This window comes from Pongo abelii, chromosome 13, assembly GCF_028885655.2.
Source record: "Pongo abelii isolate AG06213 chromosome 13, NHGRI_mPonAbe1-v2.0_pri, whole genome shotgun sequence".
Taxonomy (NCBI): Eukaryota; Metazoa; Chordata; class Mammalia; order Primates; family Hominidae; genus Pongo; species Pongo abelii.
The window spans coordinates 124466547-124492467 of NC_071998.2; the positions used below are offsets into that span (position 1 = coordinate 124466547).

The 25921-nt window shown below is 58.5% G+C and overlaps 1 protein-coding gene across 6 annotated transcripts in view; it reads right to left on the minus strand.

Annotated features, from left to right (window-relative positions):
• RALGDS (ral guanine nucleotide dissociation stimulator) overlaps window positions 1-25921 on the minus strand; it is a 53397-nt gene that overhangs the window by 15838 nt on the left and 11638 nt on the right. For 2 of the 6 annotated variants that reach the window (XM_024252294.3, XM_024252293.3), the window contains exons 1-2: window positions 9649-9861; window positions 706-816 (exon numbers count right to left, since the gene is read on the minus strand). In XM_024252294.3, coding sequence (XP_024108062.2) covers window positions 706-816; window positions 9649-9831 — 294 coding nt within the window. In that variant the 5' untranslated portion in view covers window positions 9832-9861. Of the gene's footprint in view, window positions 1-705; window positions 817-9648; window positions 9862-17533; window positions 18477-19358; window positions 24839-25921 lie in introns of those variants that run through there. The other 4 variants (XM_024252295.3, XM_063714510.1, XM_054520795.2 and 1 more) reach the window with 3 other exon arrangements.

The window sequence follows — 25921 nt, forward strand, 5'->3', positions numbered from 1 at the left end:
CAGTGGTGTGATCTCAGCTCAATGCAACCTCAGCCTCCTGGGCTCAAGCAATTCTCATGTCTCAGCCTTCCAAGCAGTTGGGATTACAGGCACACACCACCATGCTTGGCTAATTTTTGTATTTTTGGTAGAGATGGGGTTTCACCATGTGGGCCAAGCTGGTCTCAAACTCCTGACCTTAGGCGATCCTCCATGCTGGGATTACAGGCATGAGCCACCGCACCTGGCTCCTGCAGCACTGTTGAAGTGTCCTCAGAGGACTCACAGCGGCCCCACAGCCATGAGGAGCTGAACTGGGGCAGTGGCTCCAGCCTCCCTTCTGGAATATTACGCAGCTGAGTCAGGCCCCGACTCTCAACTTGGAGGAACCCCAGGGATGTGTTCTGGGAGATGGCAACTTGCAGAGACCTAACAGCCTGAAGCCTTTTTGTTCTTGGGTGAAGACAGCCCCACTACTCCAGATGGTGTGCACACCTGGGAGAAGGCATGGCGGATGGTGAGGCTGATGGCTGCACACCCGGGGAAGGGAGGTCAAACATGAAAACTTGCTGCAGAAAACCTGATTAAGTCTGGGCTGGACAGTGCGGGTCGGGAAGGGAGTGAGGGCCATTTCCTTTGGGATCAGAACTGTGGGGCCCTCAAGTGAAAAAGCCCTGGGAGGGATCCCCAGCTGCGTCTCCTAGTGGAGACCCAGAGTGCACTCACCCCGAGCCAGCGCTGGCCCTTGTTGGCTCCGTGGTGCAGCTGCACCTTGCGCAGGGAGATGGAGTAGATGACTCCGTTAATCAGCTCCTCACCGATCTCCTGCGTGGAGCTCTGTGAAGACAACGCCCAGCAGCCGGGCGTGGGGACGTCAAGGGCCTGCCTGGCCACCGTGGAGGGGATGCACCTGTGCAACCTGTTTCCCAGATAGGGCACAGACCGGCGGCTGCACAGACCTACAGCCTGGGGTGGAATGAGATCACAGCTCGAGGGCCACTGTCCCGGCACTCCACTTCCCCAACCCGGCTAGCCACAACCTGGGACATGAGCATGATGAGTCCACCAGGCTTCCAATCCCCGAGTAACTGGCTTCTGCTCCTGCCCACGACAGACCCACCCTCAAGCCATCCCCCTCCACACAGAGGACTGTTATTCAGCCATTGCACAGATGGGTAAATGGGGGCTGAGAGAGGAACAACTGGTCCAAGGTCATGCTGCCTTGGGTAAGTGGTGAGGCAGGGATCCCAGGGCTCTGACATGGCTGGCTGCATCCAGGCAGCTATGCCCCGAGAGAAGGTCCCCCTACCTCCCCAGGGCCAGAGGCCCGTGGGCGTCCTTACACTCACCCCTCCTCTACCCAGCCTGGGGGGACCTGGCTGACCCAGCAGGAATGGGCAGCTCCTCTGGGCCCAGCCCTGGTGTGTCGGCAGCCCAGGTCTGGGCAGGTGTGGGGCACCCCCGACAGCCACATCCCAGCCACTTCCTTCCCCTCTGCTCATTCATGCCCTCATGCCTGCTTGGGCAATGGGAGTTCCCAGCTCCCCGACCATCATCACGTGAGGGGACGGGTGTGAGAGGTGACGGTGCTGGTATCCAGGCAGATGCTGGGGCTCCACAGAGCCCTAAACCACAGGCCTGGGCTGGAACAGGAAGGGGGCATCTGGCCCCAGGCAGTAAGGAAAGGCCGTTGTCTTAGGAGACAGACTTCCCCCACCTGGCAGGCTGGCCTCAGCCACAATAACGCCCGGCCTCACAGCCCCCTATGCCACCTGCTCTGTCCAGGGACGGAATGAGCTTGCAGCGCGTAGAGGAGCCGGGCGGCGGGGGGGTAGGGACACCAACCTCAGAGGTTAGGCAGGAGCAGGGAGGTAATGGCCTGGCCCAGGGTCATTAACCGCGCAGTCAATGCCCCAACCCAGGTGGGCGTGGAGCTCAGAGAAGGCCTGGCAGACAGTGCTGACTCAGACCTTTCCCTCAACCCCAGCAGGAGCCAGGTAGACTGTCCAGCACGCTGTGGATGGGACCCTGGCCTCCTGCGCACCCTCAGAGTACCAGGAGCCATCCTGGAAGTCCACTTCCTCCGACCTGAGGTCGCCTCCCACGCTGGGCTTTGTACGACAGGAAAGCTGCGGGCATTGTGCCGGGCTCCTGACCGCCACCGCCTCTGGACAGAGAGCCAGCCCCATTTCTTGGAAGTTAGCAGGGAACCCACAGGCACACTCACACCCACACTCCACAAACAGCCCCGCCAGGGGAGGTCTGGCCCTTCCACTGACAGGAAAAGAGACATACGCTCACCCTCCTTTTCCTGACTCACACGTCTCTCCCCTGCCTAGAAAATTGTTCCTTTGAAAAGAAAAGCATTAGAGATTACAGCGACCAGGGCCCCCAACCACCCGGGCCTTCTCAGGGGTCCCAGACTGCCTCCTGTGAAGGCCGTTGGCTCAGCTGGGAGTCTCTCTCTCTCTCCCAGGGATTTTAGCCACATCTGGACCAGCTGGGAGGCAGACAGTATCCTGAGTGTCCAAGTCACCCACAGTGGCTCTGAGATCTCGTGTAGGACAAGCCCGCCACAGGGGACTAAACATTAACCCTGGGGGAGCCCGGCACAGCACCCAGGTCCTGGCTGAGCACCATCAGTGCCTGCTGGACAGAGGTGTCCCCAGGCAGGCCAATCCCCAGGAGGGGCTGAAGCCAGGTGGCCTTGGCTGTCCCTGAGCAGGTCTAGAGAGCAGCTCCTCCGTGAGCTGGGAGGCCAGCAGCTGGCCCAGCCCTGCTTGGTGTCCTTGGTGTCATGTGATCCCTGCACCCTTCCCCCACCCCCGGCGGGCCCTCTTCTGCCAGCCGGGTGGTGGGGAGGGATGCAGGCCCAACGCTGAGAGCCACGCATGCTTGGGGTAAGGGAGTTGCCACCCTGTCACACAGTCGGGGAGACGCTCTAGCCCGCGTGGAGCTGGCCTGTCTTCTCTGGCCGCTTCCCGTCACAGCAGCAGCAGGCATGGAACCAGACCATAGAGCTACGTGGAGCACAGGGGCCGTTTAAACCGCCTGCTCAGATGGTGGAGGTGCAGGCTGCAGAGAGAGCTGCCCTGGGGTCTGGGAACAAAGTGGCAGAGTAAGGCCTCTATCCCTTGCTCTGAGCCCCCTCACAGAACAGAGAAACAAAGCAGCCAACAGCCCTGGCAGCTGCCCCAGGACCCTCTGCAGCAAGAAAGGCAGGGTTCCAGCACCCACAGGCCACCCTAGGTCACTCTGTTAGCAGACAGCCCATCTGGGCAGCGCCTGGGCCCCAGGGCACTCTGGCCGGGCTGGGAGTTCAGAGCGGGAGGAGCAGGAACGGCCTAGTGAACAGCTGATGCAGAGAAAACGCTTTCCCCCGAGGGCAGGTGCCCAGGCAGCCACTATGAGCTGACTGCTAGGAGGAGAAAAGAATACCACATGCTTGGCTCTGTTCTCAAGGGACACTCCTGTCCCACCCCCCAGCAGGCATGCTGATGTCCCTGGGCTCTGGGGGACCCAGTCGGCAGCTGTGCCTGTGAACACACTGTCTGGCCTTCTAACATTTGGGTCAGTGCAGTGAGGGTGGCATGCGGTCCCCGGTGAGCAGGGGCACCCACAACCCAATGTCTCCAGGGACACAGCCCAGAGCCCTGAAGATGAGGAGGCCAAACAGGGCCTGGTGGTGTCTGGTGAGTGTGTCACCTGATCAGCCTTCTCAGAGTGACAGGCCAGCAGGATGCCGTGTCCCTGGCTGACAGAAGGAGGAAGCCACAGGCCAAACCCAGACTCCCTCTGGGTAGAATAGTGAGGGTCTTGAGGAACCCTACGGGGCCTGCCCCAGCCCTGCCATCTCCCCGCCCAGGCCAACGGCACCTCCTCCCAGCATCAGCCTTCTGGTGCAGCTCCGGACTCAGATGCCTTTCCTTGGAAACCGTAGCTAGTGGCCCCCTGCCCCATGGATGGCTCCAGGAACTCACTGGCCCCTCCCAAGGAGACCTGGCTGAGGGCTGAAGCGGAGTGAGGAGAGGGCTCCAGCCTGCACCGCGGCCTGCTCCGCCCCTGGTCCTCCCAGGGCCTGTGCGTGGAAAGGCTCATGGCAGCGCCTCCGTGTGCGTGAGATCGTCCTGGGTGACCTCCCAAGCCCCTCTGAGCTGCTGCTCAGGTCCCAGTCACCAGAGGTCACCCCGGGGTGCTTGCCGCCCCCCTGCCAGCATCTCACAGTTCTGGCCCACCAGACGGCAGCTGTCTCTCGCTGGCTCCGCCCAGCCCCTGGCCCTTGGCCTTGGTGTGTCATCTGGGGAGGGCAGCACCACCTGTCACAGGCAACAGTGGGGGTCAAGAGAGACTGCACACAGCTCGGCGACCCGCACTGGGACCTGATGGAGTGGTACCGGATGACACCTGACATCACATCCCCCCGGGGCCGGCGACGGACGCTGGGCCATAAAAACCTGAGGGAAACTTGTCTGAGGCTTGCCTAAGGCTCAGGGACCTAGCCGAGGGACACTGTAAAGATAGGCTGAGTCACCCTGAAACCCAGTGGGTGGGAGCAGCTTTCTGACTTCAGCTTTCCGCTCCAATACAGCAGCCAAACGTAAAACGCATGAGAAGGCTGCTCGCTCTCTACAGAGCCCAGGCTCCTGTGACAGTGCAGGGCCCACGCTGCTGTGCCCTTCTCCGTCCTACAGAGGTGGGGAACCAGGCCCGAGGAGGGAAGCCAGTGGGGTGTGTGCTGGCTGAGACAGAGGTGAGAGCCCAGGACTTCTCAAGTCATGAGCTCGGACCATGAGCCCCACCAAGGGAGGTGGAACGCAAGGGCCTGGTGTCCGTGACCCTCCTGCCCTTGGGCTTGCCCTCCAGCTCTGGGTGGGTGGACCCAACCCTGATCCCCAGCGCACGGACAAGGCATCAAGCTGACAGGAGGCCAGCCCGGGGTGTGGGTGGGCCACACTCCTGGATCCTGGGCACGGCAGCCCACAGAGGCGGCCTCAGACCGGGACGACACGTGGTGCCTGCCCACCAGGATGCTCCCTGGCCTCAGAAAGTGGAGGCTGGGAACCAACCTGTGCTGAGCCCTGCAAAAGCCGGCCCATCTCTCCAGAAACCCTCCCTGCCGGCCTGTGCCCTGCTACTCACTGATGGGAAAATCGTGCCTCAAGCAGGAGGAGGGAGAACCAGACCTCCAGGTCAGCCGCAAGCCTTGGGCATCCAGGGTCCCTGTCCACACCCAGCCCCTGACAGTCAGGTGAACACAGGGCCAGGCCCGGGAGGGGCGTGGCTGGTGGCAGCTGAGGAGGAAGGTGGGCTGGTCCCAAGGGGGTGCAGGGCAGGGCCAGCTGAAGGTCCAGACCCAACTTTAACCAGCCACGGTGCCCAGCACATGCGGGCACTTCCTGGGTGCAAGGCCCTTTGGACACCCATCACGTTTAATCCTCCTAACGCCCTGCCTGATGGATAAGGAAACAGCCTGAGAGGAACTTGCCCAGGCCGGGAGCCAGGAAGTGGCAGCTAGAACAGGGATTTGAACCCTGGCCTGTTGGGACCCACCCAGGCCTGGCGCTGCCTCTGTCACAGTCTCAGGCTTGGAGCAGAGTCCAGCCCCTTGTGGCACAGATGTGGAAGAGGGGCCAGAGACAGGAAGGATTTCCTCAGGTCACACAGCAAATTTGCAGGGGAGGGTGGCAGGGCCAGCTTTCCAGCACCTGCAGCTCCGAGAGGTTTGTGGATGCGCCCTGGGCAAAAGGCCTGCAAGACACCAGGCCAGGGAAGTGCCATGCTGAAGGTGCCAGGTGACGCACCCCAGGAGCCCAGGGCACTTGGAAGGCTCAGGCCACTCCCTGGCACCTAATCAGAAAACTTCATTGTGGCAGCTGCCACCTGTCCACTGTGCCAAGTGTTGTGCAGGCTGCTCCTCAGGCCTCTTGTTTAACTCGAGGGTCCTCACCAGAACCCTAAGAGGAGAGCTGGCATCATGTCCATTTTATAGATGAGGAAACTGAGGCTCAGGAGCACGTCTACAGCTGCTAGGGGGCTGAGCTGGCATCCCAACATAGCTCTCTTCTCTCCAGAGCCCAGGCTCCCTGCCCCTCGGTTGAGATGGACAAAAGTCTCCAGGAATGATGGCAGGGGAGGCTGCCAAAGCATGCAAGCTTCCCCATGGAGGAAGACGCCAAAACCCTCCGACGCAGGTGTCCTGCCCCGCCCGCCAAGCCACCGTTTGGCTGTCATCCCACTGCCTCCCCGGCCCGTGGGCAGCCAAGGTGTGCGGAACTGGGAGAACTGGGTCTGCTCAAAGCTCAGCTTGTCCCGCATGAGGCTGCAGACATCAGTGTCTGCCCCTTGACAATCAAATGGGGAGCACTGCTCTGCTGGTGCTGTGTATCTGGGAACACAGTGACTCTGGGCCTGCAACGCTGGAAGTCCAACCCTGGGACTGGGTGGCCACAGCATGGTGGCACGACGCCATGGGAGCCATCTGGGCGGCCAACCAGCAGCCCTTGGGAACCAGTCCTTGACTGCCTGGGCGCAGCTTCCTGAAACCGCTCCACTGGCTCGTTCAGAGCCTGCCTGCAGAGGGCCAGTGATAAATCACCCTACTCTTTTCTCATTGGTAACGCAGACAGGTCCTGGAAATGCCCAACTTCCAGGTTAAGAATCAGACCCCAGCCCTGCCAATGAGCAGCTTAATATCTCCCAGGGCCATTCCTGAGCCTCCCAGGAAACAGGCCAGCATGCCTGAGCATCCCCCACCTGGAGAAGGAACAAAGACCCAGGACCAGCCAGCCTGGTCCCCCTCTTCTCCTGGGGGACCCTCCCGAGTAGAGCAAGTGGGGAACCTGAGGGTCCCGGGGACTGCCCCTTCAGAGTCACCTAGGAAGCTCTCCTGGAAGACCACAGTCTGCACACATGCACGCGGGGACACACACCCACACAGGGACAGGCCCCGTGTCTTGGGGTCTTCAGTGTCAAAGTGCTCATGAGCCCTGGGGATTAAACCGAAGACCTGCACACAGTGTGATCAAGAGATCAAACAGTGGAAAGACATGGGAGGCTGAAGGGAGATGCTCCCTGTGAATACAGAGAGGCCCTCTTCACTGCAGCCCACCTACAACTGCCCTCAGGCCTTGGGTCAGAATCCTGCCCCTGCCACTGACCAGCTTGGTCACTCTGTGCAATCTAATTAACCTCTGTTGCCTCAATGACTTTATCTGTCAAGTGAGCTCTTAACAGTCTTGACCCCAAAAGGAACTGATGCAAATTACTCAGCCGAGGACCTCCCCAAAATCTGCTGGCTCTTATTAGCTGTTATTTTAAACCTGCGGGATCCAGTTCTGGGCTTGCTTCCTCCGGGTAGCTCTCCCCAGTGTCCTGTGGCCCAAAGCGCTTTTGCCTTCCTCTGAGCCATAAGCTTCCCTACTGCTCACCTGACCTCAGGGCTTCTGGGCTGCCTGGGCCTTCTCCGATTCCTGACGGCTCCTGCACACAGTAGGTGCCACAGAGAACATAGCCCATGCTTAAATCCTGGCTGCGGCCCTTGCTGGCTACACGGGTGTTTAGGTCAGAGACTTCCCTTCTCTGACCCCCTAGCTTCCTAGAAGGTGGTGTTGGCACCTACTCTGTAGGGTTGGTCTAAGGCAGATGAAGTGAGGGGGTAGCCCACAACCTGCACTTTTTGCCTGGCCAAAGCAACAGCCTGTCCAGAGATGCGGGCACGGACCAGGTCACCTCCAGAAAGCAAGAACTGTGCAGGCCAAGCTGGGTTGGTGGTGGCTTGGCTTAGAATCGGGAAGATAAGCGGAAGCCCAGACGTGAGGACATCTGGCAGCCCAGAGGGAAGCACCGGGTGGAAGCTAGGTAGGGAAACGGGGATGCGGGGGAAGGCAGAAACTGTCTGGTGGTTTCCAGAGAGGACAGGGACCAAGTGCGCAGCGTCAGCTCCGGCAGGCCACAGAGCCACCAGGAAACCAGCCCCAGGATGGGGGGTGTTGGCAGGAGGGACAGGGACTTCCCCGCCCCCTCCCTTGGGCCCTTGGTAAATGGTCATTGTGTTCAGTTTCCGGCAGTGGCCTCCTCTCCTGCCAGGATCCTGGTTTTCCTGACCCAGCCAGAAGCTTCCCCTTTGATTTCTAAATAGCAGCCGCGGTCTGGATCTCAGTGCTGAAGCTGGGTGAGGAGCACCAGGGCCAGAGAGAGGGAAGACAAGACCCCCAGGCGGGGTGAGGCTCAGCTCTGCCTCTCCCTCGGTTCCTCAGGGACGGAGAGAGGGAACCTGCACGGCCCCTGTGAGCGCTCACCCGGACCCTCCCAGCACACAAAGCCCGAGCTGCTGCCAGAGGTAATGAAAGCCAGATGAGTGCTGGGCTGGTGTCAGCCTCCCACCCCCACCCTCCCAGGGGTCCCTCTCCAGCTGCCAATGAGGACCAGAGCCCTGGATAGATGAGGGTTGAGGGAACACGTCTGGTCCGGCCATCTGCCAAGCTCAGGAGGAAAGGGTCTCTCAGGCGTGGGGTGTTCCCCCACCAAGAGCTCTGCCCAACACTGGGCAGAGAAACAGGTCTCATCCAGGCCCTGTCTAGGTACCAGGACACCAAGAGGCATGAGACTCAGGCTAACAACCTCCAGCAATCACAACCCGCCAGTCTAAAGCCATGAAGCGACTGGAGATGCACCAAGGCGACACGATGCAGCACGGGGACTCAGGAGGTTCCCTGTGAAGGCTGCAGCCCAGCCAAAGCTCTGATGGGCCCTGAGCCCCCGATCCAGGGATGGCCTCTGTGCAGGCCCTGTGCCCAGGCAGAGCAGGGCGAGGGGGGGCGTCTCTGGATTCCACTCCCTCTGCTGTGTAGTCAGGAGCAGTCAGGTGAGAGCAGATGGCACCACCCACAGACCCAGGGCACACGAGAAACAAGCCCCCGCCCTCACCTAGTCACCCTCCCCTCCATCCATCACAGGTACACCATTCCCTTCTCTGAATCCTACCCCGTCCTTACCGATTCAGGGTGTTGGCACTCTTTCCAGTTAAGCAGAAACAAGTCTTGCCCGCCCCGAGCCTGGGCCACCCTCCTCCCCTCACCACCAGGACATCTGGTCCCACGTGTTGGAGGCCTGCTGCTCCGCCCCATCCCTCGACACCCCCCCTATCTGAGCAGCCCCGATGCCCCTGGTCACCAGAGCCACATCTGCCCCAAGTAGGGTCTGTATGGAAGGCCCCTATGGTCTCATCACCTCTGAGGATTCTAGGATTTGGCCTTCCCGACCACTTGTTCCACACCTGCATTGTAAAGGCTAACGATACGCTGCAGGCCCTGGGTGGGCAACTGAGTGAAATAAGGCCCAGGCCACCGATGTACACAGTGACAGTGCCGCAGGAAAAGGTCCACCTGGGCTGCAGGGGCTCGGTGACAGCAGGCCCTGGGACGGTATTGAGGGGGGCAAAACCCCAGCCGTGGTCCCTATTGTTGGACGGGGCGCGGCGGCAGCCCCCCTGCCCACGCTGCTGGCTGATTTCTGCAGAAGGCCCCGACCCCCACCTATGGAGGAGAGAGGAGGGAGGCGGCCCGCTGGGATCGCCCGGCCCCGTCCGGGGCTCGCCTCGGCCTGCCCAGCTCTGCCGCGGGTGGGGAGGCTCCGACGCACCCCCCTCCCCGACCGCCCCAGCTCACCCACCTCCGGGCGCGGCAGGTCAGGGTCTAGCTGCGTGAAGCTGTGCAGCACCACCGGGCAGCTGTCGGGGACGCCCACCTCCAGGCGCACGGCGTCCCACACGCTGCGGCTCCGCCGGGAGCCCGGAAACAGCGGCTCGGCGCCGCCAGCAGGCCCGGCAGCCTCGGCCCACATGCGCTGCACCATGGAAGGCTCGCGGCGGGGGCCGGGCCGCGGGACCCGGGGCTGCGCGGGCGCGGGGCCGGCCCGGCGCGCGGCGGGGGCGGCGGCGCGGCCCGCGCGACTGGGCTTTGCCTCCGCTGTGAGCCAGCGGCCCGGCCCCGCTGATGTCAGGCTGGGGGCGGGGCCGGAGTGGGAGGAGGGTGGGGCCAGGGAGGGGCGGAACCGGAGAGTCCGAGGGACGCGTGCGCGCGCCCGCGGCCCCGCCCTCGCCGAGGTCAGACCTGGGGCGGGACCGGGAGCCTGGAGGGGCGGGGTCTGAGCAAAGAGGGCGGGGCCGGGGGAGGTCGAGGGGCGCGCGTTGGCTGGGTCTCCCGCAGGACCGGCCGTCACGTGTGTCGTGGGGCCTTGGGTACCCCGGTTAGGCACCGTTTGCGTGTCACGCTGCTGCAGTGCGTGTGTTGTGTAGGGCTGAAATGTGTACGTGCTGATGATGTGTGGGGAAGCCGCCCTGGAGTCAGCTACCCCGAATTCCAGTGAAGCCTCTCCCCAACTCTGTGGCCTTCCACAAGTTGCTTAACCCCTCTGAGCCTCACTGTTTCTTCATCTGGAAAATCTGGGTAGTGAAAATGACTTCCTCAGTTGCGGGGAGGATGACATTACGTAATGGACATAAAGCACTCAGCACTCAGCACCTGACTACAGGCTCATGCGGAGTTTGGAGAGGCTGACCATGCGTTCAGTGACCCTGTCAGTGCAGTTGGAAATCCTGAGTGTGGGGCTGTGTGTGCAGTGGGGGAAAGGGTCAGAGAGTGGGGCCCTACCATTTTTGGGGCAAAGCCCCACACGATCCCCTTTCAGCCTTACAGACACCCACAGAGGAGGGGAAGACGCCTCTGAGACGCCTTACAGACGCCTCAGAGGAGGCGGGGGAGAGCGGGAGGCACCAAGGTTGGGGCTGAGAGGCATCTGACAAGGAGGAAGGCATCAAGAGTGACAACGCTGGGCAGAGCACATGGCTGTGTGGCCTGTCAGCTGGGGCTGCTTGTCGCTTGGACATCCCTGGTCTCAGGGTGGAAGTGGGGCTGCTGTGGCTGAAGGGGAAGCAGGGACAGGGAGATCTTCAACTACTCTTTCTGGAAGCCAGTGAGGAAGGAAGACAGCCTGGGGGTTAACAGCAGGGCCAGGAGAATGGATGAATGAATGGGACCCTTCCTCATGCCTCACCCATCACTGGGCCTGCCCTGGTCTCAGCCTTCAGTCCTCACGGAGGCCAGCAATTGCTGCCAGCAGCCCTGGCCATGCCAACCTCCCCAGGTCTGGTCCGTACCATTGGGCCTCAGTTTCTCCATCTGTAAACTGAGAGGGCGGGACCAGACAGCACATTCCACAAGCACATCTTGCCCCCTTCCCAAGTGCCAATCCTCAGACACCCACGAAACACTTCTACTGTGACTGGAGTGAGGCGGCAGGTCATCCTTTCAGAACCAGACCCTCAATGTGCACACGACTAGAAGGGCCTACTTCACAAAAATTATGGTGGTAAGTTGCAGCTGGGTGGAAGCTATGCTGGTTTTCATTTTACTTCTCTGAATTTCTAATTTCTAAAATCAGTATTTTAATAATCAGCTGTATGTGATAAATGCTGTTTTTGATTTTGTTTTTGAGACAGTCTCACTCTGTCACCCAGGCTGGAGTGCAGTGGTGTGATCTCAGCTCACTGCAGCCTCCGCCTGTTGGGTTCAAGTGATTCTCCTGCCTCAGCCTCTCGAGGAGATGGGACTACAGGCACCCGCCACCATGCCCAGCTAGTTCTGTATTTTTCATAGAGACAGGGTTTTACCATGTTGGCCAGGCTGGTCTTGAACTCCTGACCTCAAGTGAACTGCTTGCCTCGGCCTCCCAAAGAGCTGGGATTACAGGCATGAGCACTACGCCCTGCCTGTTTTTGTTTTTTTTTTTTTAAGAAGCAAGATGGGTAGATTTGATTTGGGATGGAGATCCCTAGAGGCTGTTTAGGAAGCCTCCAAGCCATTTGGCCAGGGAGGGTAATGTGGGTGAGGCACATTTAGAGGCAGGAGGTCCCCACAGGGCCACAAAGAGGTGACCTAGACATTGCCCTCTGGCCCTAAGCTCCTCCTTCCATCCCTTTCTTCTGGGGCCAAGCTCCCAACGCCTCCAGAAACTGAAAGTCCAGAAGCTGCCTGCCATTGACTTTATCTCCTCTGCTCTCTTTATCTCCCTCGCTGAGTGATGGGCCTGGGAACAAGCGCCCACCCATTTTATAGCCCAGAAGGACAAGTGACTCATGAGGACATACAGGAGTCACCACTATTCTGGCCTTGAAGGTCCTGGGTGCTGGGGCGAGGGGTGGCCCCAAGGAGGCTGGAGAGATGAAGAGTAAAGAATTCATCACACTAAACCCCCCAACACGGCTGGCCTGGCTCCCTCCCATCTGACTATATCATCTACAGGAGCCAGGGCGGGGGAGGACATTACTTAGCCAGTCCCTCTGGCTGGTGTCTGTTTTTACAAAGTTCCTCTTCCTGCCTTGTTCCCCTGCCTTTGGGACTCCCCTACCAACTTCTGGGAAGCCTGATCACTGCTCTGGCTGCACATGAGACACACACACACAGACATAGAGAGACACAAAGATACACAGAGATGCACACACAGAGACACATACATAGAGACAGAGACACAGACACACACACACAGACCCACATAGAGACAGAGACACAGACACAGAGACATAGACTCACACACACAGACACATAGAGACAGACACAGAGACACAGACGCACAAAGACAGACACAGGCACACACATTTAGAGACGGAGACACACACACAGAGACATTGGAACAGAGACACACACAGAGAAAGAGACACACAGACAGAGACATACCTACTCAGAGACATAGAGACAGACAGAGGCTGGGCGTGGTGGCTCATGCCTGTAACCCAGAGCTTAGGGAGGCAGAGGCAGGATTTCTTGAGCCCAGAAATTGGAGACCAGCCTGGGCAACATAGCAAGACCCCATTCTCCACAAAAAGGGAAAAAACAAGTTTGAGATAGACACAGACACACACACACACACACACACACACACACACACACAGATATAGAGACATAGACACAGATACACACACACAGAGACAGAGACACAGAGACACACGCCCCCCAAATGAATGCACAGATAAAGTTCCCTGCACAGGATGTGTTGTGCAATGCCCTCAGATCGGGCGGGCCTGACTCTGCCCCACACTGTTAGCAACTGGGGTTGGCATTCATGGGACGCCTCCTGCATGCAAGACCCTCTCCTGAGGCCTCCTGTGCCTCCTGCAAGCTGTGGGGACACCCTAACCAAGGGCAAGGCCATCCTGGGACAGCACGTTTCACCAGTGGAGGAACACAGCGCCACTCACAGTGTTCTCCTCAAAACCCAAACCTAAATCAAAGCAAGCCTCTGCGTATAACTGCCATTTGTGGGATTACAGGGGACAGAGGAACATGTTCAACACACCACAAGGGTGCAATCCACAAATCCAGGCTGTGGGAACCTCTATGGGACAAACAACCCAGTTTCTTCAACAAATACATTTCAGAAAAAAAGAAAGGGGAAACTAGATTAAAAGAAGGGTAAGAGACATCTAACAAATGCATTGTGTGGATTTTGGATCATGATGTCAGCAAGACAACGGTTTAAAAAAAAACAACTACAAGACACGTGGATTGTCTGAACACTGCTGCACATTGGATGACATTAGACATCTTTTTAGGTGTGACAATGGTGTTGCGGTCACTAGTAGAGTTACATCTTGGGCTATCTGTGGATGGCATCACATGCCTGGGATTCATGTAAACATCTCCAGGGGCGGGCAGAGAATGGGGCAGTGAGAGGTGAACAAGAGTGGCCCCGCACCGATGGTCATGAAAGCTGGGGGTCTTTATGCCATTTTCTCTATTTTTGTGTCTATTTGGAATTATCCATAATAAAAGTTATAAGAAGAAAAATGGCCGGACGCAGTGGCTCATGCCCGTAATCCCAGCACTTTGGGAGGTTGAGCTGGGTGGGTCACTTGAGGTCAGGAGTTCAAGACCAGCCTGGCCAACGTGGTGAAACCTCGTCTCTACTAAAAATACAAAAAAATTAGCCGGGCATGGTGACGCGTGCCTGTAATCCCAGCTACTTGGGAGGCTGAGGCAGGAGAACTGCTTGAACCTGGGAGGTGGAGGTTGCAGTGAGCCGAGATTGCACCACCACACTACAGCCTGGGCGACACAGTGAGGCTCCGTCTCAAAAAAAGAGAAGAAAAAGGACACAGCTTGAGACTCACCCTCTGATGCCTCTGAGGCTCCCAGCAGTCCTCCAGAGAGGGCTACAAACTTCTGACCCTGGGCAGTGACTCCTGCCAGGCTCACCATTTCCTGTATTACTCTCTGTGGGCACAGGGGTCACTGATGGCATCTTCACTACAAAAGGGGTTGGGGGCTCTGCTGTGGGGACTGAGGCCGTGGGCAGCTAGAACCCGAGTCCAGATGCCCAGATGGGGCTGTCAGAGGTGGCTGGGGGCAGTCCAGGTGAACTTGGGTGGGTTTGACACTCAAGGCCAATGACAACCCTGTGCTTGGCAGTTGGAGCCTCTGCTGGGAGGAACTAAGGACTCTCGAGAGCACTAAGCACCGCCCGGAAGTGGGGGGTTCTTAGGAATCGGCGTCGATCCCTTCGTCCCTCCTGCCCCAGCTCACGCCCCCCCCCACTCCCACCTATAGCCTTCCCAGGTTCCCAACCTCCCCCCGGGACATGCACCTGCCTTTCCTTGGGGGCTACAACCACAAGCCCCTGGAGAGCACGGCTGCACAGACCTTTCGGAAGTCGGGACGCTGCTCGCAGAGGAACTTTAAAAGACAGGCTGTGAACTGACAGCTGGCAGCCAGATCCCGCCCACGCATGTGTTTTGTTTGGCTTGCGAAGTGTTTTTAAAATTTTAAGCCAACAGTAAAAGGTCAGGTGACTTCACATAAAAATCCACATTTCCCTTTTCTCCTGTAACTCTGGCTGACCTGACCACACCGGGTCTGTGTTCCCGAGTGCCGCCGGAAGCTGACTGCAGCTGCCCCCTGTAGCCAGGGCATGTGTGGGGATCGCTCTGACAACTATCCCCCACTCCCGCAGTGCCCAGTGCCCGACATCCTGGGGAATCACTGCCACCCCGGCGGGGCCACCAATTCAACGTGTGACAACCCAAAGTGGAGGGAAGCAGAGGAGGAAGAGACAGAGGGGGACACACAGATGGACACTGAGCCCAAGAACCAAGAGTGAGCCTGAGGACCACAGCGAGGGACAGCGGGAGAGGGAGGCTGCAGGCAGACGGAGGCGAAGAGAGATTCCCTGAGCATCTTACATCACTCTCCGGCCCCTGAGCAGCTGTCTCGTTTAAGGAAAAGGTGTGTTCAGGCTGAATCTCTGTGGTCCCTCTTCTCCCTGCTCCCATACCCAGACACCGCGGCCAGTGGGGTCTGGATCCCGCAAAGCCCCCCACTGCCCTCAGGCAGAAGACCGCTGGCTCGGTGTGGCCCCCGCTCCCCACTCCAGGTTCCCTCTCAGCAGAACTGCTGCAGCTCCTTCTTCATGCCGCCCCTTCTGTCTGGCTGGTGTGTCCCTCCTTCCATCCACTCCTTGGCCAGTACATCCTTGGCCGGTACCTGAGAGGCGGATCATAAAAGCTGCCCCTGTGGACCTTCAAGTCGGGACCCAGGCCTGCCTTTACGCAGGGCCCCGGGCAATGGGGTTTGGGCCTGGGGTGCAGTTCTGGGGGCTGCCGGACACACAGCAGTTCAGAGCGGGAACTGGGCACAGGGCAGTGTCTGGGTGACTGTGGCCTTTGGCTATCACGTTTTCCAACCTGGGCTTGGCCAAGGCCGGGAGGAATGGCAGCCAGGTACCCTGACTCAGGTCAGGCCCTGGTGGAAAACCTGTCACCTCCTCTTGGGCAGGTAGAGGTCACTGACCCCTTTCTGTCTCTTGTGATCTATATTTAGAGCCTGGGGAGGACATGAAAAGGGTGAGGCCTGGACACGCTCCTCGGTCATTTCCCAACACTGATGTCACCATTCCTAGCCTGCCTAGGTCCTGGGGTGGCCCTCTGTGGGCGGGTGAGCACACACCTTGGCAGGAGGTGACGCAGCTGGACCACGCGTGGGAACTCCCGGCACAGCGGGTGGGCCTGGCTCAGCCCCACCTCCCCTGCCACTGGGTTCCTGGCAACCTCTGGTGGCTTCTTCCTCCTCCTTCTGCCCCCAGGATGCAGGGGTCCCCACAGGCGAGAGGCTGAACTCAGAGCTGGCCAGGTGAGAAGCGAAGCACCGAACCACTGAAATCTCCAGGAGACCACACTGGATGGTGGATGTGTCAGCAACCCTCTGACCTCACAGGGCGCTGCTATCCCAGCACAACCAGAACAATGTGTGCCGATGCCAGGAGCAGTGGAAACGGTCCTGGATAGGGATGCAGAGGGCTCCGGATCAGCCTGGGGCTCGCTGTGGGGCCCTGCTGTCATCCCCTGGAAATGGGTACACCCCCGGCATATTGAGGGGGAGGCACGCAGAGGAACAATCGTGATAAATGCATCCATGGGCTGCAAACCAGGGGCCGCTCGGACAGCTGTCCCCCACTCCTGCAGTGCTCGCTGCCTGGCACCGTGAGGAGTCACTGCCACCCCCGAGGGGCTACCAATTCAACATGTGACAGGCCGAAGTAGAGGGAAGCAGAGGAGAGAGGAAGACATAGAGGGAAACTGAACCCAAGACCCAAAAGTGAGCCTGAGGACCACAGCGGGAGAGGGAGGCAGCAGGCAAATGGAAGCGAGGAGACAGGGCGCAGAGGGGCTGCGGGGGGCGCTGGGCACACCTGGCTGAGGAAGGGACCAAAGGCCCAGAGGGTCCCATAGTCTCAGCCTACTACCTGTCCCCAAGCCCAGGGGCCCTGATCACAAGGCAGCGACGTCTATCCCACAGCTGTGATAGGTGGGGCACATCACACCCCGAGGGGCCCCGGCATCCATGATCTCCCCTCCTGGAGGGTGGTCAGCCGCCATCCTGGCCCCGGACTCCTTGGAAATGTTCCACAAAGTGCCAGCTGGAAATGTCACAGCACTTGGGATGAGCCTTGGGATGTCACAGCCTTGGGATGAGCCAGCCCCAAGGGGCCATTCTTTCCTGTGGGTTTGGGGAACTCTTTTAAGATCTGGAGCACAGATTCAGGTTCCAGTGCCTGCTCTGTGTCTTCCTAGCTTTAGTTTCACCTCCTGGGGCCTCAGTTTCTCCATCAGTAAAATGGGGACGGTAACCGTCATAGCACCAGGCTCTCAGGCTTCTCAGGGGAGCAGACAGTGAAGCAGTGCACAGAAGTCCTTGGTAATCCAAGAAGCACCCTCTGGACGGAGCTGCCAGGACAGTCCGCAGCCACCCTGGACTGACCCGTGGGGCTGGGGGCAGCTGGGGAGGCCAAGTGTGTGCACACGGGCACCAGCAGCAGAGCAGACCCCCAGTCTCCTCTCTCATACCCGAGATGGGAGATGAAGACTCCCCTGTGAGTTCCAAACTCCTCCAACCAGTTCTGGCAGGGAAGAAAGGGAGTCCTGGGAAAGCAACTCCCGCGCCTGGGGCTCGGCGGTGACCCACCCAGCCCTTCCCCAGCAGAAGCACTGGTTGCCCTGGAAACTCACCTCGGTGGTGGCCGGTGCTGGCAGAGGTGCCGGCCAAGGTGTCGGGCTTTGGAGAGCGGCACGACGGGCGATGGCCCTTCTCCTGGCAGTCACCACAGAGGCACAGGCAAAGAACACAGAGCCCTTCCTCCCCCTGGGCACGGCAGGCCTGGCACAAACCTGGCCTCCTTCCCCGGCCATGGTGGGGCGAGAGCCAGGTGGGGAGTGGGCCCTGCGGGAGGCCCTCTGCCAGTGTGCTCATCGCCTGTGTGCCCTAGTGGAGTGGAGCACCCGAGTGCCTAGGCCTGGTGTCACCCGCGTGGCTGTCATACCTGCTCCTGTGACAGGCAGGGCCAGGAATTCCCGCTTGTACCAGGCCATGGGCCAGCTGAGGACGAGTGGAGAGGCTGCCCCAAGCTAGCCTAGCTTTCTCCCTTAATTCTCCAAGTCCCCACTCTCATTCCCCCTGTGTCGGGGGCCTGGGAACCACCATATAGAGCCAGAAAGGTGACAGATACAAGTAACCAAATCAAAACAGGGCTCGGTCAGCAGAGTCACCAGGTGGATGTGAGTCTAGCCAGAGGCACTGGGAGGTAGGCAGGAGACCCCCACTCACTTGTTCTGGAAGGCTTCCCTGCCTCCTAGACCTGAGCTCCTCCATCCCTGGCACCCAGGCACGAGATTTCCTTTCTTCTTCCTCTTTTTTTTTTTTTTTTTTCCTGAGATAGAATCTCGCTCTGTCGCGCAGGCTGGAGTGCAGTGGTGCGACCTTGGCTCACTATAACCTCTGCCTCCCAGTTCAAGTGATTCTCCTGCCTCAGCCTCCCAGGTATCTGGGATTACAGGCACACGCCACCATGCTTGGCTAATTTTTTCTTTTGAGACATCGTCTCACTCTGTCACCCAGGCTGGAGTGTAGTGGCATGGTCCCGGCTCACTGCATCTCTGCCTCCCAGGTTTAAGCGATTCTCCTGCCTCAGCCTCCCGAGTAGCTGGGACTACAGGCGTGTGCCACCACAGCCGGCTAATTTTTGTATTTTTAGTAGAGGTGGGGCTTCACTACATTGGCCAGGCTGGTCTCGAACTCCTGACCTCATGATATGCCTGCCTCAGCCTCCCAAAGTGCTGGGATTACAGACGTGAGCCACCACACTCAGCCACTTGGCTAATTTTTTTGTATTTTTATTAGAGATGGGGTTTTGCCATGTTGGCCAGGCTGGTCTCGAACTCTTGACCTCAGGTGATCCACCTGCCTTGGCCTCCCAAAGTGGTGAGATTACAGGCGTGAGCCACCACACCCGGCCACAAGATTTCATTTTAACTGGGCGCAGGGGTGGGGGTTGCCAACGGTTTGTTTCATTAAGTAGGGTGGTAAAAAATAATAATATTACCATCACTACTCCCGCTATTCAGAAAAACCACCACCAAAGGTGACAAGAAAGGGCTGCCATCAGAAAGAAGGGCAGGCATGAAATGAGTACATTTGGCTTTTAGAATAATTTACTAGAGTGACTACTGGGGTTGTAAACAACAACCACCACCACTACAACAACACAACAACTTACTACCTTGTCCCTGTCCCTGTTTTTCTCATTTTGCTGCAAACCAGACATTGGAAGCCATCGGACGCATCTAACACACCCATCTGACAAGTGGAAAGACAGCCCTAGAGCGAGCAGGGACTTGCCCAAGATCTCACAGGAAAAGTGTCTGTCCAGCTGCTCTGCAAAGCTTGCAGACGCTCCTTCCATCCTGACCTGGGGGTCAGAACACTCAGAGCCCCAACCCCAAAGCCCAGAGATGCCAGGGCGAAGTCAGAGGCCAAGAGTCTCAGCTACTTCCTTACCTTCCTGGGACCCTGGCCAGGTGGATGCCCAGTCCCTGGCTGCAAGTGGAGGGCACAGGGCAGGGAGCAGAACAGCAGAGGCAGGGAGGAGAGGGTGTGGGCAGGGGCTGTGGAGTGCCCCCACAGGCACATCAGGCCCCGGGGCCCAGCTTCCCGCCCAGACACTGCCCCAGCAGCACCTCGCTCCCAGCCCTGCTCCTCTGAGCATCTCACATCCTCTTCCGGTGGCTTTGTGGGCCTCAGGGGACCCAGCTGAGCAGACAGTTCAGGGCCTGGGAGCTCTGCCACCCTCAGGGTGGGGACTCTCAGGGGATGTGGGTGGGCATCTGGGGGTGGGGGCCAGGCTGGGCTGGGGGAGCATCAGAGAAATGGAGCTAGAGAGTTTCAGGGGGGCCCTGAAACCTACCTCCCTGTACTCACCCTATGGCCAGAACAAGTCACCTCCACTAAAATCCCTCCACCATTTCTATCCCACCCAGAAGAGAATCCCAAGTCCTCACCTGCCCACAGCCCCCTCCTACTAACTCCAGCTGCCAGTGTCCTCTGCTGGGAACCATGTTCTTCCCCCTTGGTCTCAGGACTCGGCCCCCAGTCAGAGCAGCCTTCTCCAACACCCCTGTCTTAATGCAGCAACACCATCCCTGCCCCAGCCACCCATTCCCTGTCCTTTTTCATCTGGCACACTTCCTCCTCTGTGCCAGGCTCCAAGGCCCTGTCCCCTGGGAAAGTCAGGCATCACCGCTGGCCTTTCTTGCACACAGTGACTCAACCTTGACCTTCGAGAAACAGCAGAGCCAACCAGGCTGTGAATTGGTCAGCCCAGGACTGAAATTCTGATCCCCAGGGACTCTGGAACCCTGGGCCAATGATTTAGCATCTCTGGGCCTCAGTTTGCTCCTCTATAAAATGGGCACAAGGGCGCTGGAGGATTCCACAAGAACTCAGCATGGGCTCAGCTCATGGCCGTGCTTGGCAGATGTGCAATGATCATCTCCAGCGGGGACTGAGGAGTTCAGGTGCCACAGGGTCACATGCCTGCCCCGGTGCCAGGCACATAACAGACATTTGATCAATGTTGGTGGATGCTGCCCCTGCGCCAGGAGTGCCATAGCCTGACTCTATCCCTGAGAGCAAGGTCCAGATGGCAGTCCGGGGTCTGCCCAGTGCTCAGAGTGTGGCTTGTAACTGGATCCTAGCAGATAGCTTGGAAATGTTTGCTGATGTAGAAGCACACACAGATGGGTACTGCAAGGCAGGCCCGGTCCTGGGAGAGGGGACCAGTGAAGAGGACACTGTCTGGGTACACACTATTAACGGGAGAGAAGCCCAGTGCAGACAGGCAGGATCTGGGTGAGGCAGGCGGCAGGGGTTGGTATCCGAGCAGGGATCTGAGGCTGTCCCCAGCCTCGGCCTCTCACCCCGGTGTTGCCAACTGTCTGGCCATGTGACTGTGGGCATTGTGTGGTGTGGTTCGGCTGCCACTCCAGGTTTAACAGGGAGCTTACCACGTGGTTTGAGGGGGTGGGGAGGGCTTTCCCTGAGCCTTGGTTTCCTTGTCTGCAAAGTGTGATTTCTCAGCCCAGCCCCGTAGGAGGGCTCAGTGGCCGAGACGGTGTTTCCTACAGTGTGCGCGTGTTTGGTTGGGTGGGGGGCTTAAAGAGCCCTGGAAAGAAGCGCTCAACTTTCTTTTTTTCGAGACGGAGTCTCGCTCTGTCACCCAGGCTGGAGTGCAGTGGCGCCATCCCAGCTCACTGCAATCTCCGACTCCTGGGTTTAAGCGAGTCTCTTGCCTCAGCCTCCCGAGTAGCTGGGATAACAGGCATGCGGCACCACGCCCAGCTAATTTTTGTATTTTTAGTAGAGATGGGGTTTTACATGTTGGCCAGGATGGTCTCAAACTCCTGACGTCAAGATCCGCCCGCCTCAGCCTCCCAAAGTGCTGGGATTACAGGCGTGAGCCACGGTGCCTGGCCAGAAGCGCTCAACTTTCATGGTGGGGATGGGGGACCAGTAGGGAAGTGGCAGCAAACCAGGCCACCCTGCTAGGTGTGTTTGTGAGCTAATGCCTTTGCTTGGACAAGCAGCTCCCGGGTACCAGGCCCTCTGCAGGGCACTGCATCTCTCACGCAAGCTTTCTGTGCTATTCTTGAATAGCCCACTCTAGCCCAGCTTCCCAAGCCTGTTACCCCCATATCTCCCCTGCCCCCACCTCCAGCACAGGTCAGCCTGGCCTCAGGGTCTAATCCTGGGGCTCCTCCTTTCGGAGCCAGGGTGGGCAGGGCTACCCAGGGCAGTGGTCACTGAGCTTGCTAGAAATGCCATCGAGGGACTGCTGACACAGTCAGGCCGCAGGAGGAGCAGCACCAGCTGCCACGCAGAAATGCAGGAGCCCCGAGGAGGTGGTGCTGGCGGGAGGGTAGCAGCAGGGCCACGCACCCCTCCTCCTACCCACGTGGTCCCTGGCCCTGCCTCTGCCGCCAGCCTGGGGGAGAGCAGGGTCTTTGTTCCCTGCCGGCCAGGCCGCCACGTGATGCGCCACATCACTGTCACTGCCTGGAACGAAGACCGCCATGGACAGCCCAGGCGCTGGGGCCTGCGGGTGAGGCCAGTTGGAGGAGCTCCACCTGCAGCCTCCCCACCCCAACTCTGGCTGCCTTCAGGAGCTGGGCCTAGTGAGGGCCATATATGGCACAAACATTTCCAGCTACTGTGCGTGAAGCTCACGACGACCCTGACCCCAGGCTTCTCCCAGGACACACGACCTGCCAGTGGTCCCACGATGCTCTGCCCAGCACTCCGGGTGGCCTGGGATAACGCACCTGGCCACACACAAGCCCAGGCTAGCAAAACCCAATCCACAGGCACCTTTCTAGGTAGGGGCAGGCCCTGGCTGGGTGCGAGGCCCACTGTTTACAAACACTGTGCAGCTGTCGCTAGGAGCTGTGACTCAGAGCCAGAGCAGTGACTCCTAGCGAAGTTGTTTACTCAGCACCACATCCTGTCCAGGAAGCAGATAGCAGAGGCCGAGGCCTGGCTTTTGCTCCTCTTTCCTGCTGCTAACTTGACTCAGGGACCTGCTGACCAGACTCGGTGTCCAGCTGGGGGGACACTCCAGCTCCCCTCCCTCTGGCTTCTGGGAACCTGAGGCCCCGTCAAGTCGCTCAACACACATTCAGGCCCAGCCGGCTCTGCTAGGTAGTGATGGTGCTGTGGCCGTGCACGAGACAGATCCTGCCCCCGGAGGCTGCACCTATGCCTGGCATCCCCTCCCTCTTTGGCTCTGACTAGGAGACTCCCAGGGATGGGGGCACCACTGACACCTGTCATCGTGCAGCCCAGAGGCAAATTCTTGCCACGTTCAGAAGCCTGGGAGGCAGGATCAACTCCTGACACCCCTTCGTACCCTAGAGCCTAGTCTGGCGCTGCCTTTAGCATACCTCAGTGGGGACAAAGCACTTTTCCAGACAGCCTCTGCCAGAAAGATGAAGCCACAGTCATCATCTCTGTTGTAAAACTGAGAAAACTGAGGCCCAGAGAGGGCGAACAACTTGCCTGATGTCACACAGCGTGTTAGTGCCAAGGCAGGGTGTAAGTCCGGCCCCCTTTCCTCTACTCTGTTCCAAATTAAGGATCACAAGTAGATTTGTTCCAGGCAGCACACAGACTTGACGCTGCTGGGACCCTGTCCCTGGGGTGGGTGGTCTGTCCCCTGTAGGAGGCCTAGGCTGGGGACTCTGACTTCCATTTCTGCTGATCACTGCTGCCTCCAACCTGGCGCCTAAACCAGAGTCAACAACCCTCTCCTAATTTCTACTACGCACTGCCATGCCAATGCGGGTATCATTTCACCATCATGATATGTGAGGCAGGTTTTGCAGGTGAGTTTGAGGACGAAGCTCAGAGATAGCACAAAACTCACCCAAAGCCACACAGCAGAGCAGGGCTTCCAATCCTGTCTGGCTCTGAGGTTTGCGCTCCCAGTCACTCCTTCCTGCAAACTCCTAGCGGGAAGACTCTTTATGACTCTTCATAAAGAGTCAAAGGTGATTTTATCCTCACGGTGCCCTTCTAAGTTCAGGGTGCAAGTACCTCAATAACCTCCAGTTCACAGGAGGGCCCCTGTGTGTGGTGGGGAGGCAGAGCCTCAGAATGACTTGTGGAAGGCTACACACCCCAGTGGGGAGGCCCTTTCTCCTGCTCCAGGCTAGGGAGACCCAGGGACTCCCAGGAGCAGCAGAGCCACGGGACACATCTGCCAAGGCATGTGTGGAAGGTGGGACACCCTGGAGTGGGGAGAGAAAGGCAAAGAGGGGCTGTGCTTATTTTGGCAGTTGGGGCTTGGCACCACCCCAGGCAGGACAGTAATTCAGCAACTGGCTGATTCACCCACCGCAGGGCTCCCCTGCACTGGCTGCCTGCCCGCCGGCCCCTGTTACCAGCCCACTGAGTCACGCAGGTTGCCAAGAAGCTGAGGATCCAAGAATCCAGGCCCTGCCCCAGCCGCTCCCATTGGCTTTGAGCCCAGCAGGACCCAGCCCTGCCAAGGGCACCGCAGCTCCCCTCCCCAACCCTGCCTGCCCCCAGGTCCAGCTCCAGGAGGAACCCAACGTCTAACTGTAAGGATCCAAGCAGTGGCTTGGAGCTGGGGCCTACAGTACCAGGAGTCTGGGGCCAAGCCCTCGTCCTGTCACTTCTTGGCTGGGTGGAGCTGGGTGAGCCAGGCAGGTTCCTTTCCCTTGCTGAGCCTTGGTTCTGGCCCATAAACAGGGATCATCTCTGCCTCAAAAAGACTGCATTCTGAAATGAAACACTGGATGGGAAGCACTCAAGATAGGGCCTGGCACATGCTCCGTGTCAAAAAATGGCACCCCAAGGTGGCATCCTCTGCAGGGAAGAACCAGAGTTCTTATTTTGAATTCAAGGCCAGCTGATACTTCCGTAAAATGCAACTGAAATGTTGCAGCAATGTCAACTGCCATAGAGTTTCTAAACAATGTCCATTTCTCTACTGAAGGAGATGAGGATCAGTAACAGAGTTTGTAGCCTGCACTGTCTGCAGACTACAGAGAGGGCCCGGGGCACAACTATATTCACACAGCCAGACCACGCGAATTTACTGAACACTTACTAGATGCCAAGCACTATTCAAGCGCCAGTGATAGACCAGGGAAAAAACACAAAATATAAAAATCACCTTTGGCCTGGGTCATAATAAGTAAAATGCATTTTTGAAAATAAGAATGCTCCAGAAGGCAAAAACAGAACAGGGAAGGCTGATGGTGACCATGGGGCAGGAGCAGGTGCTACAACTGCAGACAGGCCAGGAGAGCTGAGCGGGCAGCGTGGGTACGGATGGAAGGAGGGACATTAAAACATTTCACCTAGGCTGGGCGCGGTGGCTCATGCCTGTAATCTCAGCACTTTAGGAGGCCAAGGCAAGTGAATCACTTGGGCTCAGGAGTTCGAGACCAGCCTGGTCAACGTGGTGAAACCCTGCATCTACTAAAAATACAAAAAAACTAGGTCGGGTGCGGTGGCTCACGCCTGTAATCCCAACACTTTGGGAGGCCGAGGCTGGTGGATCATGAGGTCAGGAGTTCAAGACCAGCCTGGCCAACATAGTGAAACCCCGTTTCTACTAAAAATACAAAAATTAGCCAGGCGTGGTGGCGGGTGCCTGTAACCCCAGCTACTCGGGAGGCTGAGGCAGAGAATTGCTTGAATCTGGGAGGCTGAGGTTGCAGTGACCAAGATCGTGCCACTGCACTCCAGCCTGGGCGACAGAGCAAGATTCCATCTCAAAAACAAACAAACAAAAAAACTAGCTGCGCATGATGGTGCGTGCCTGTAATCCCAGCTACTCAGGAGGCTGAGGCAGGAGAATGGCCTAAATCCAGGAGGTGGAGGTTGCAGCGAGCTGAGATAGCACCACTGCATACTCCAGCCTAGGCGACAGAGCAAGACTCTGTCTCAAAAAACAAAACAAGGCTGGGTGTGGTGGCTTACGCCTGTAATCCCAGCACTTTGGGAGGCCGAGGCAGGCGGATCACTTGAGCTCAGGAGTTTGAGACCAGCCTGGCCAACACGGTAAAACCCCATCTCTACTAAAAATACAAAAAACAGATGGGTGTGGTGGTGTGCCTGTAGTCCCAGCTACTCAGGAGGCTGAAGCGGGAGAACCGCTTGAACCCGGGAGGTAAAGTTTGCAGTGAGCTGAGATCGTGCCACTGCACTCCAGCCTGGGCGACAGAGCAAGACTCCATCTCAAAACAAAACAAAACAAAACAACACAATTCACCTACCACGGGGTCCTTTCATGCCCCCCATGGCGGGGAGTTTGTAAACTCCTTGAGAGCAGGGACTGTGTTCCCCAGGGTCCTGATGCCTGGAACAGCATCTAGCACACAGCAGGCTCTCCATAAATGCCTAGATGAACAAGTGAGCTCGACGGGCCAGACTCTAAAATATATGGAGGTTCTTGTGGGAAGATCACCAGGAGAGCTCCTTGGTGGAGGTGATGAGGCTGGAGAGGAGACTGAGGGAGGGCACGGGGGTGGACGGCC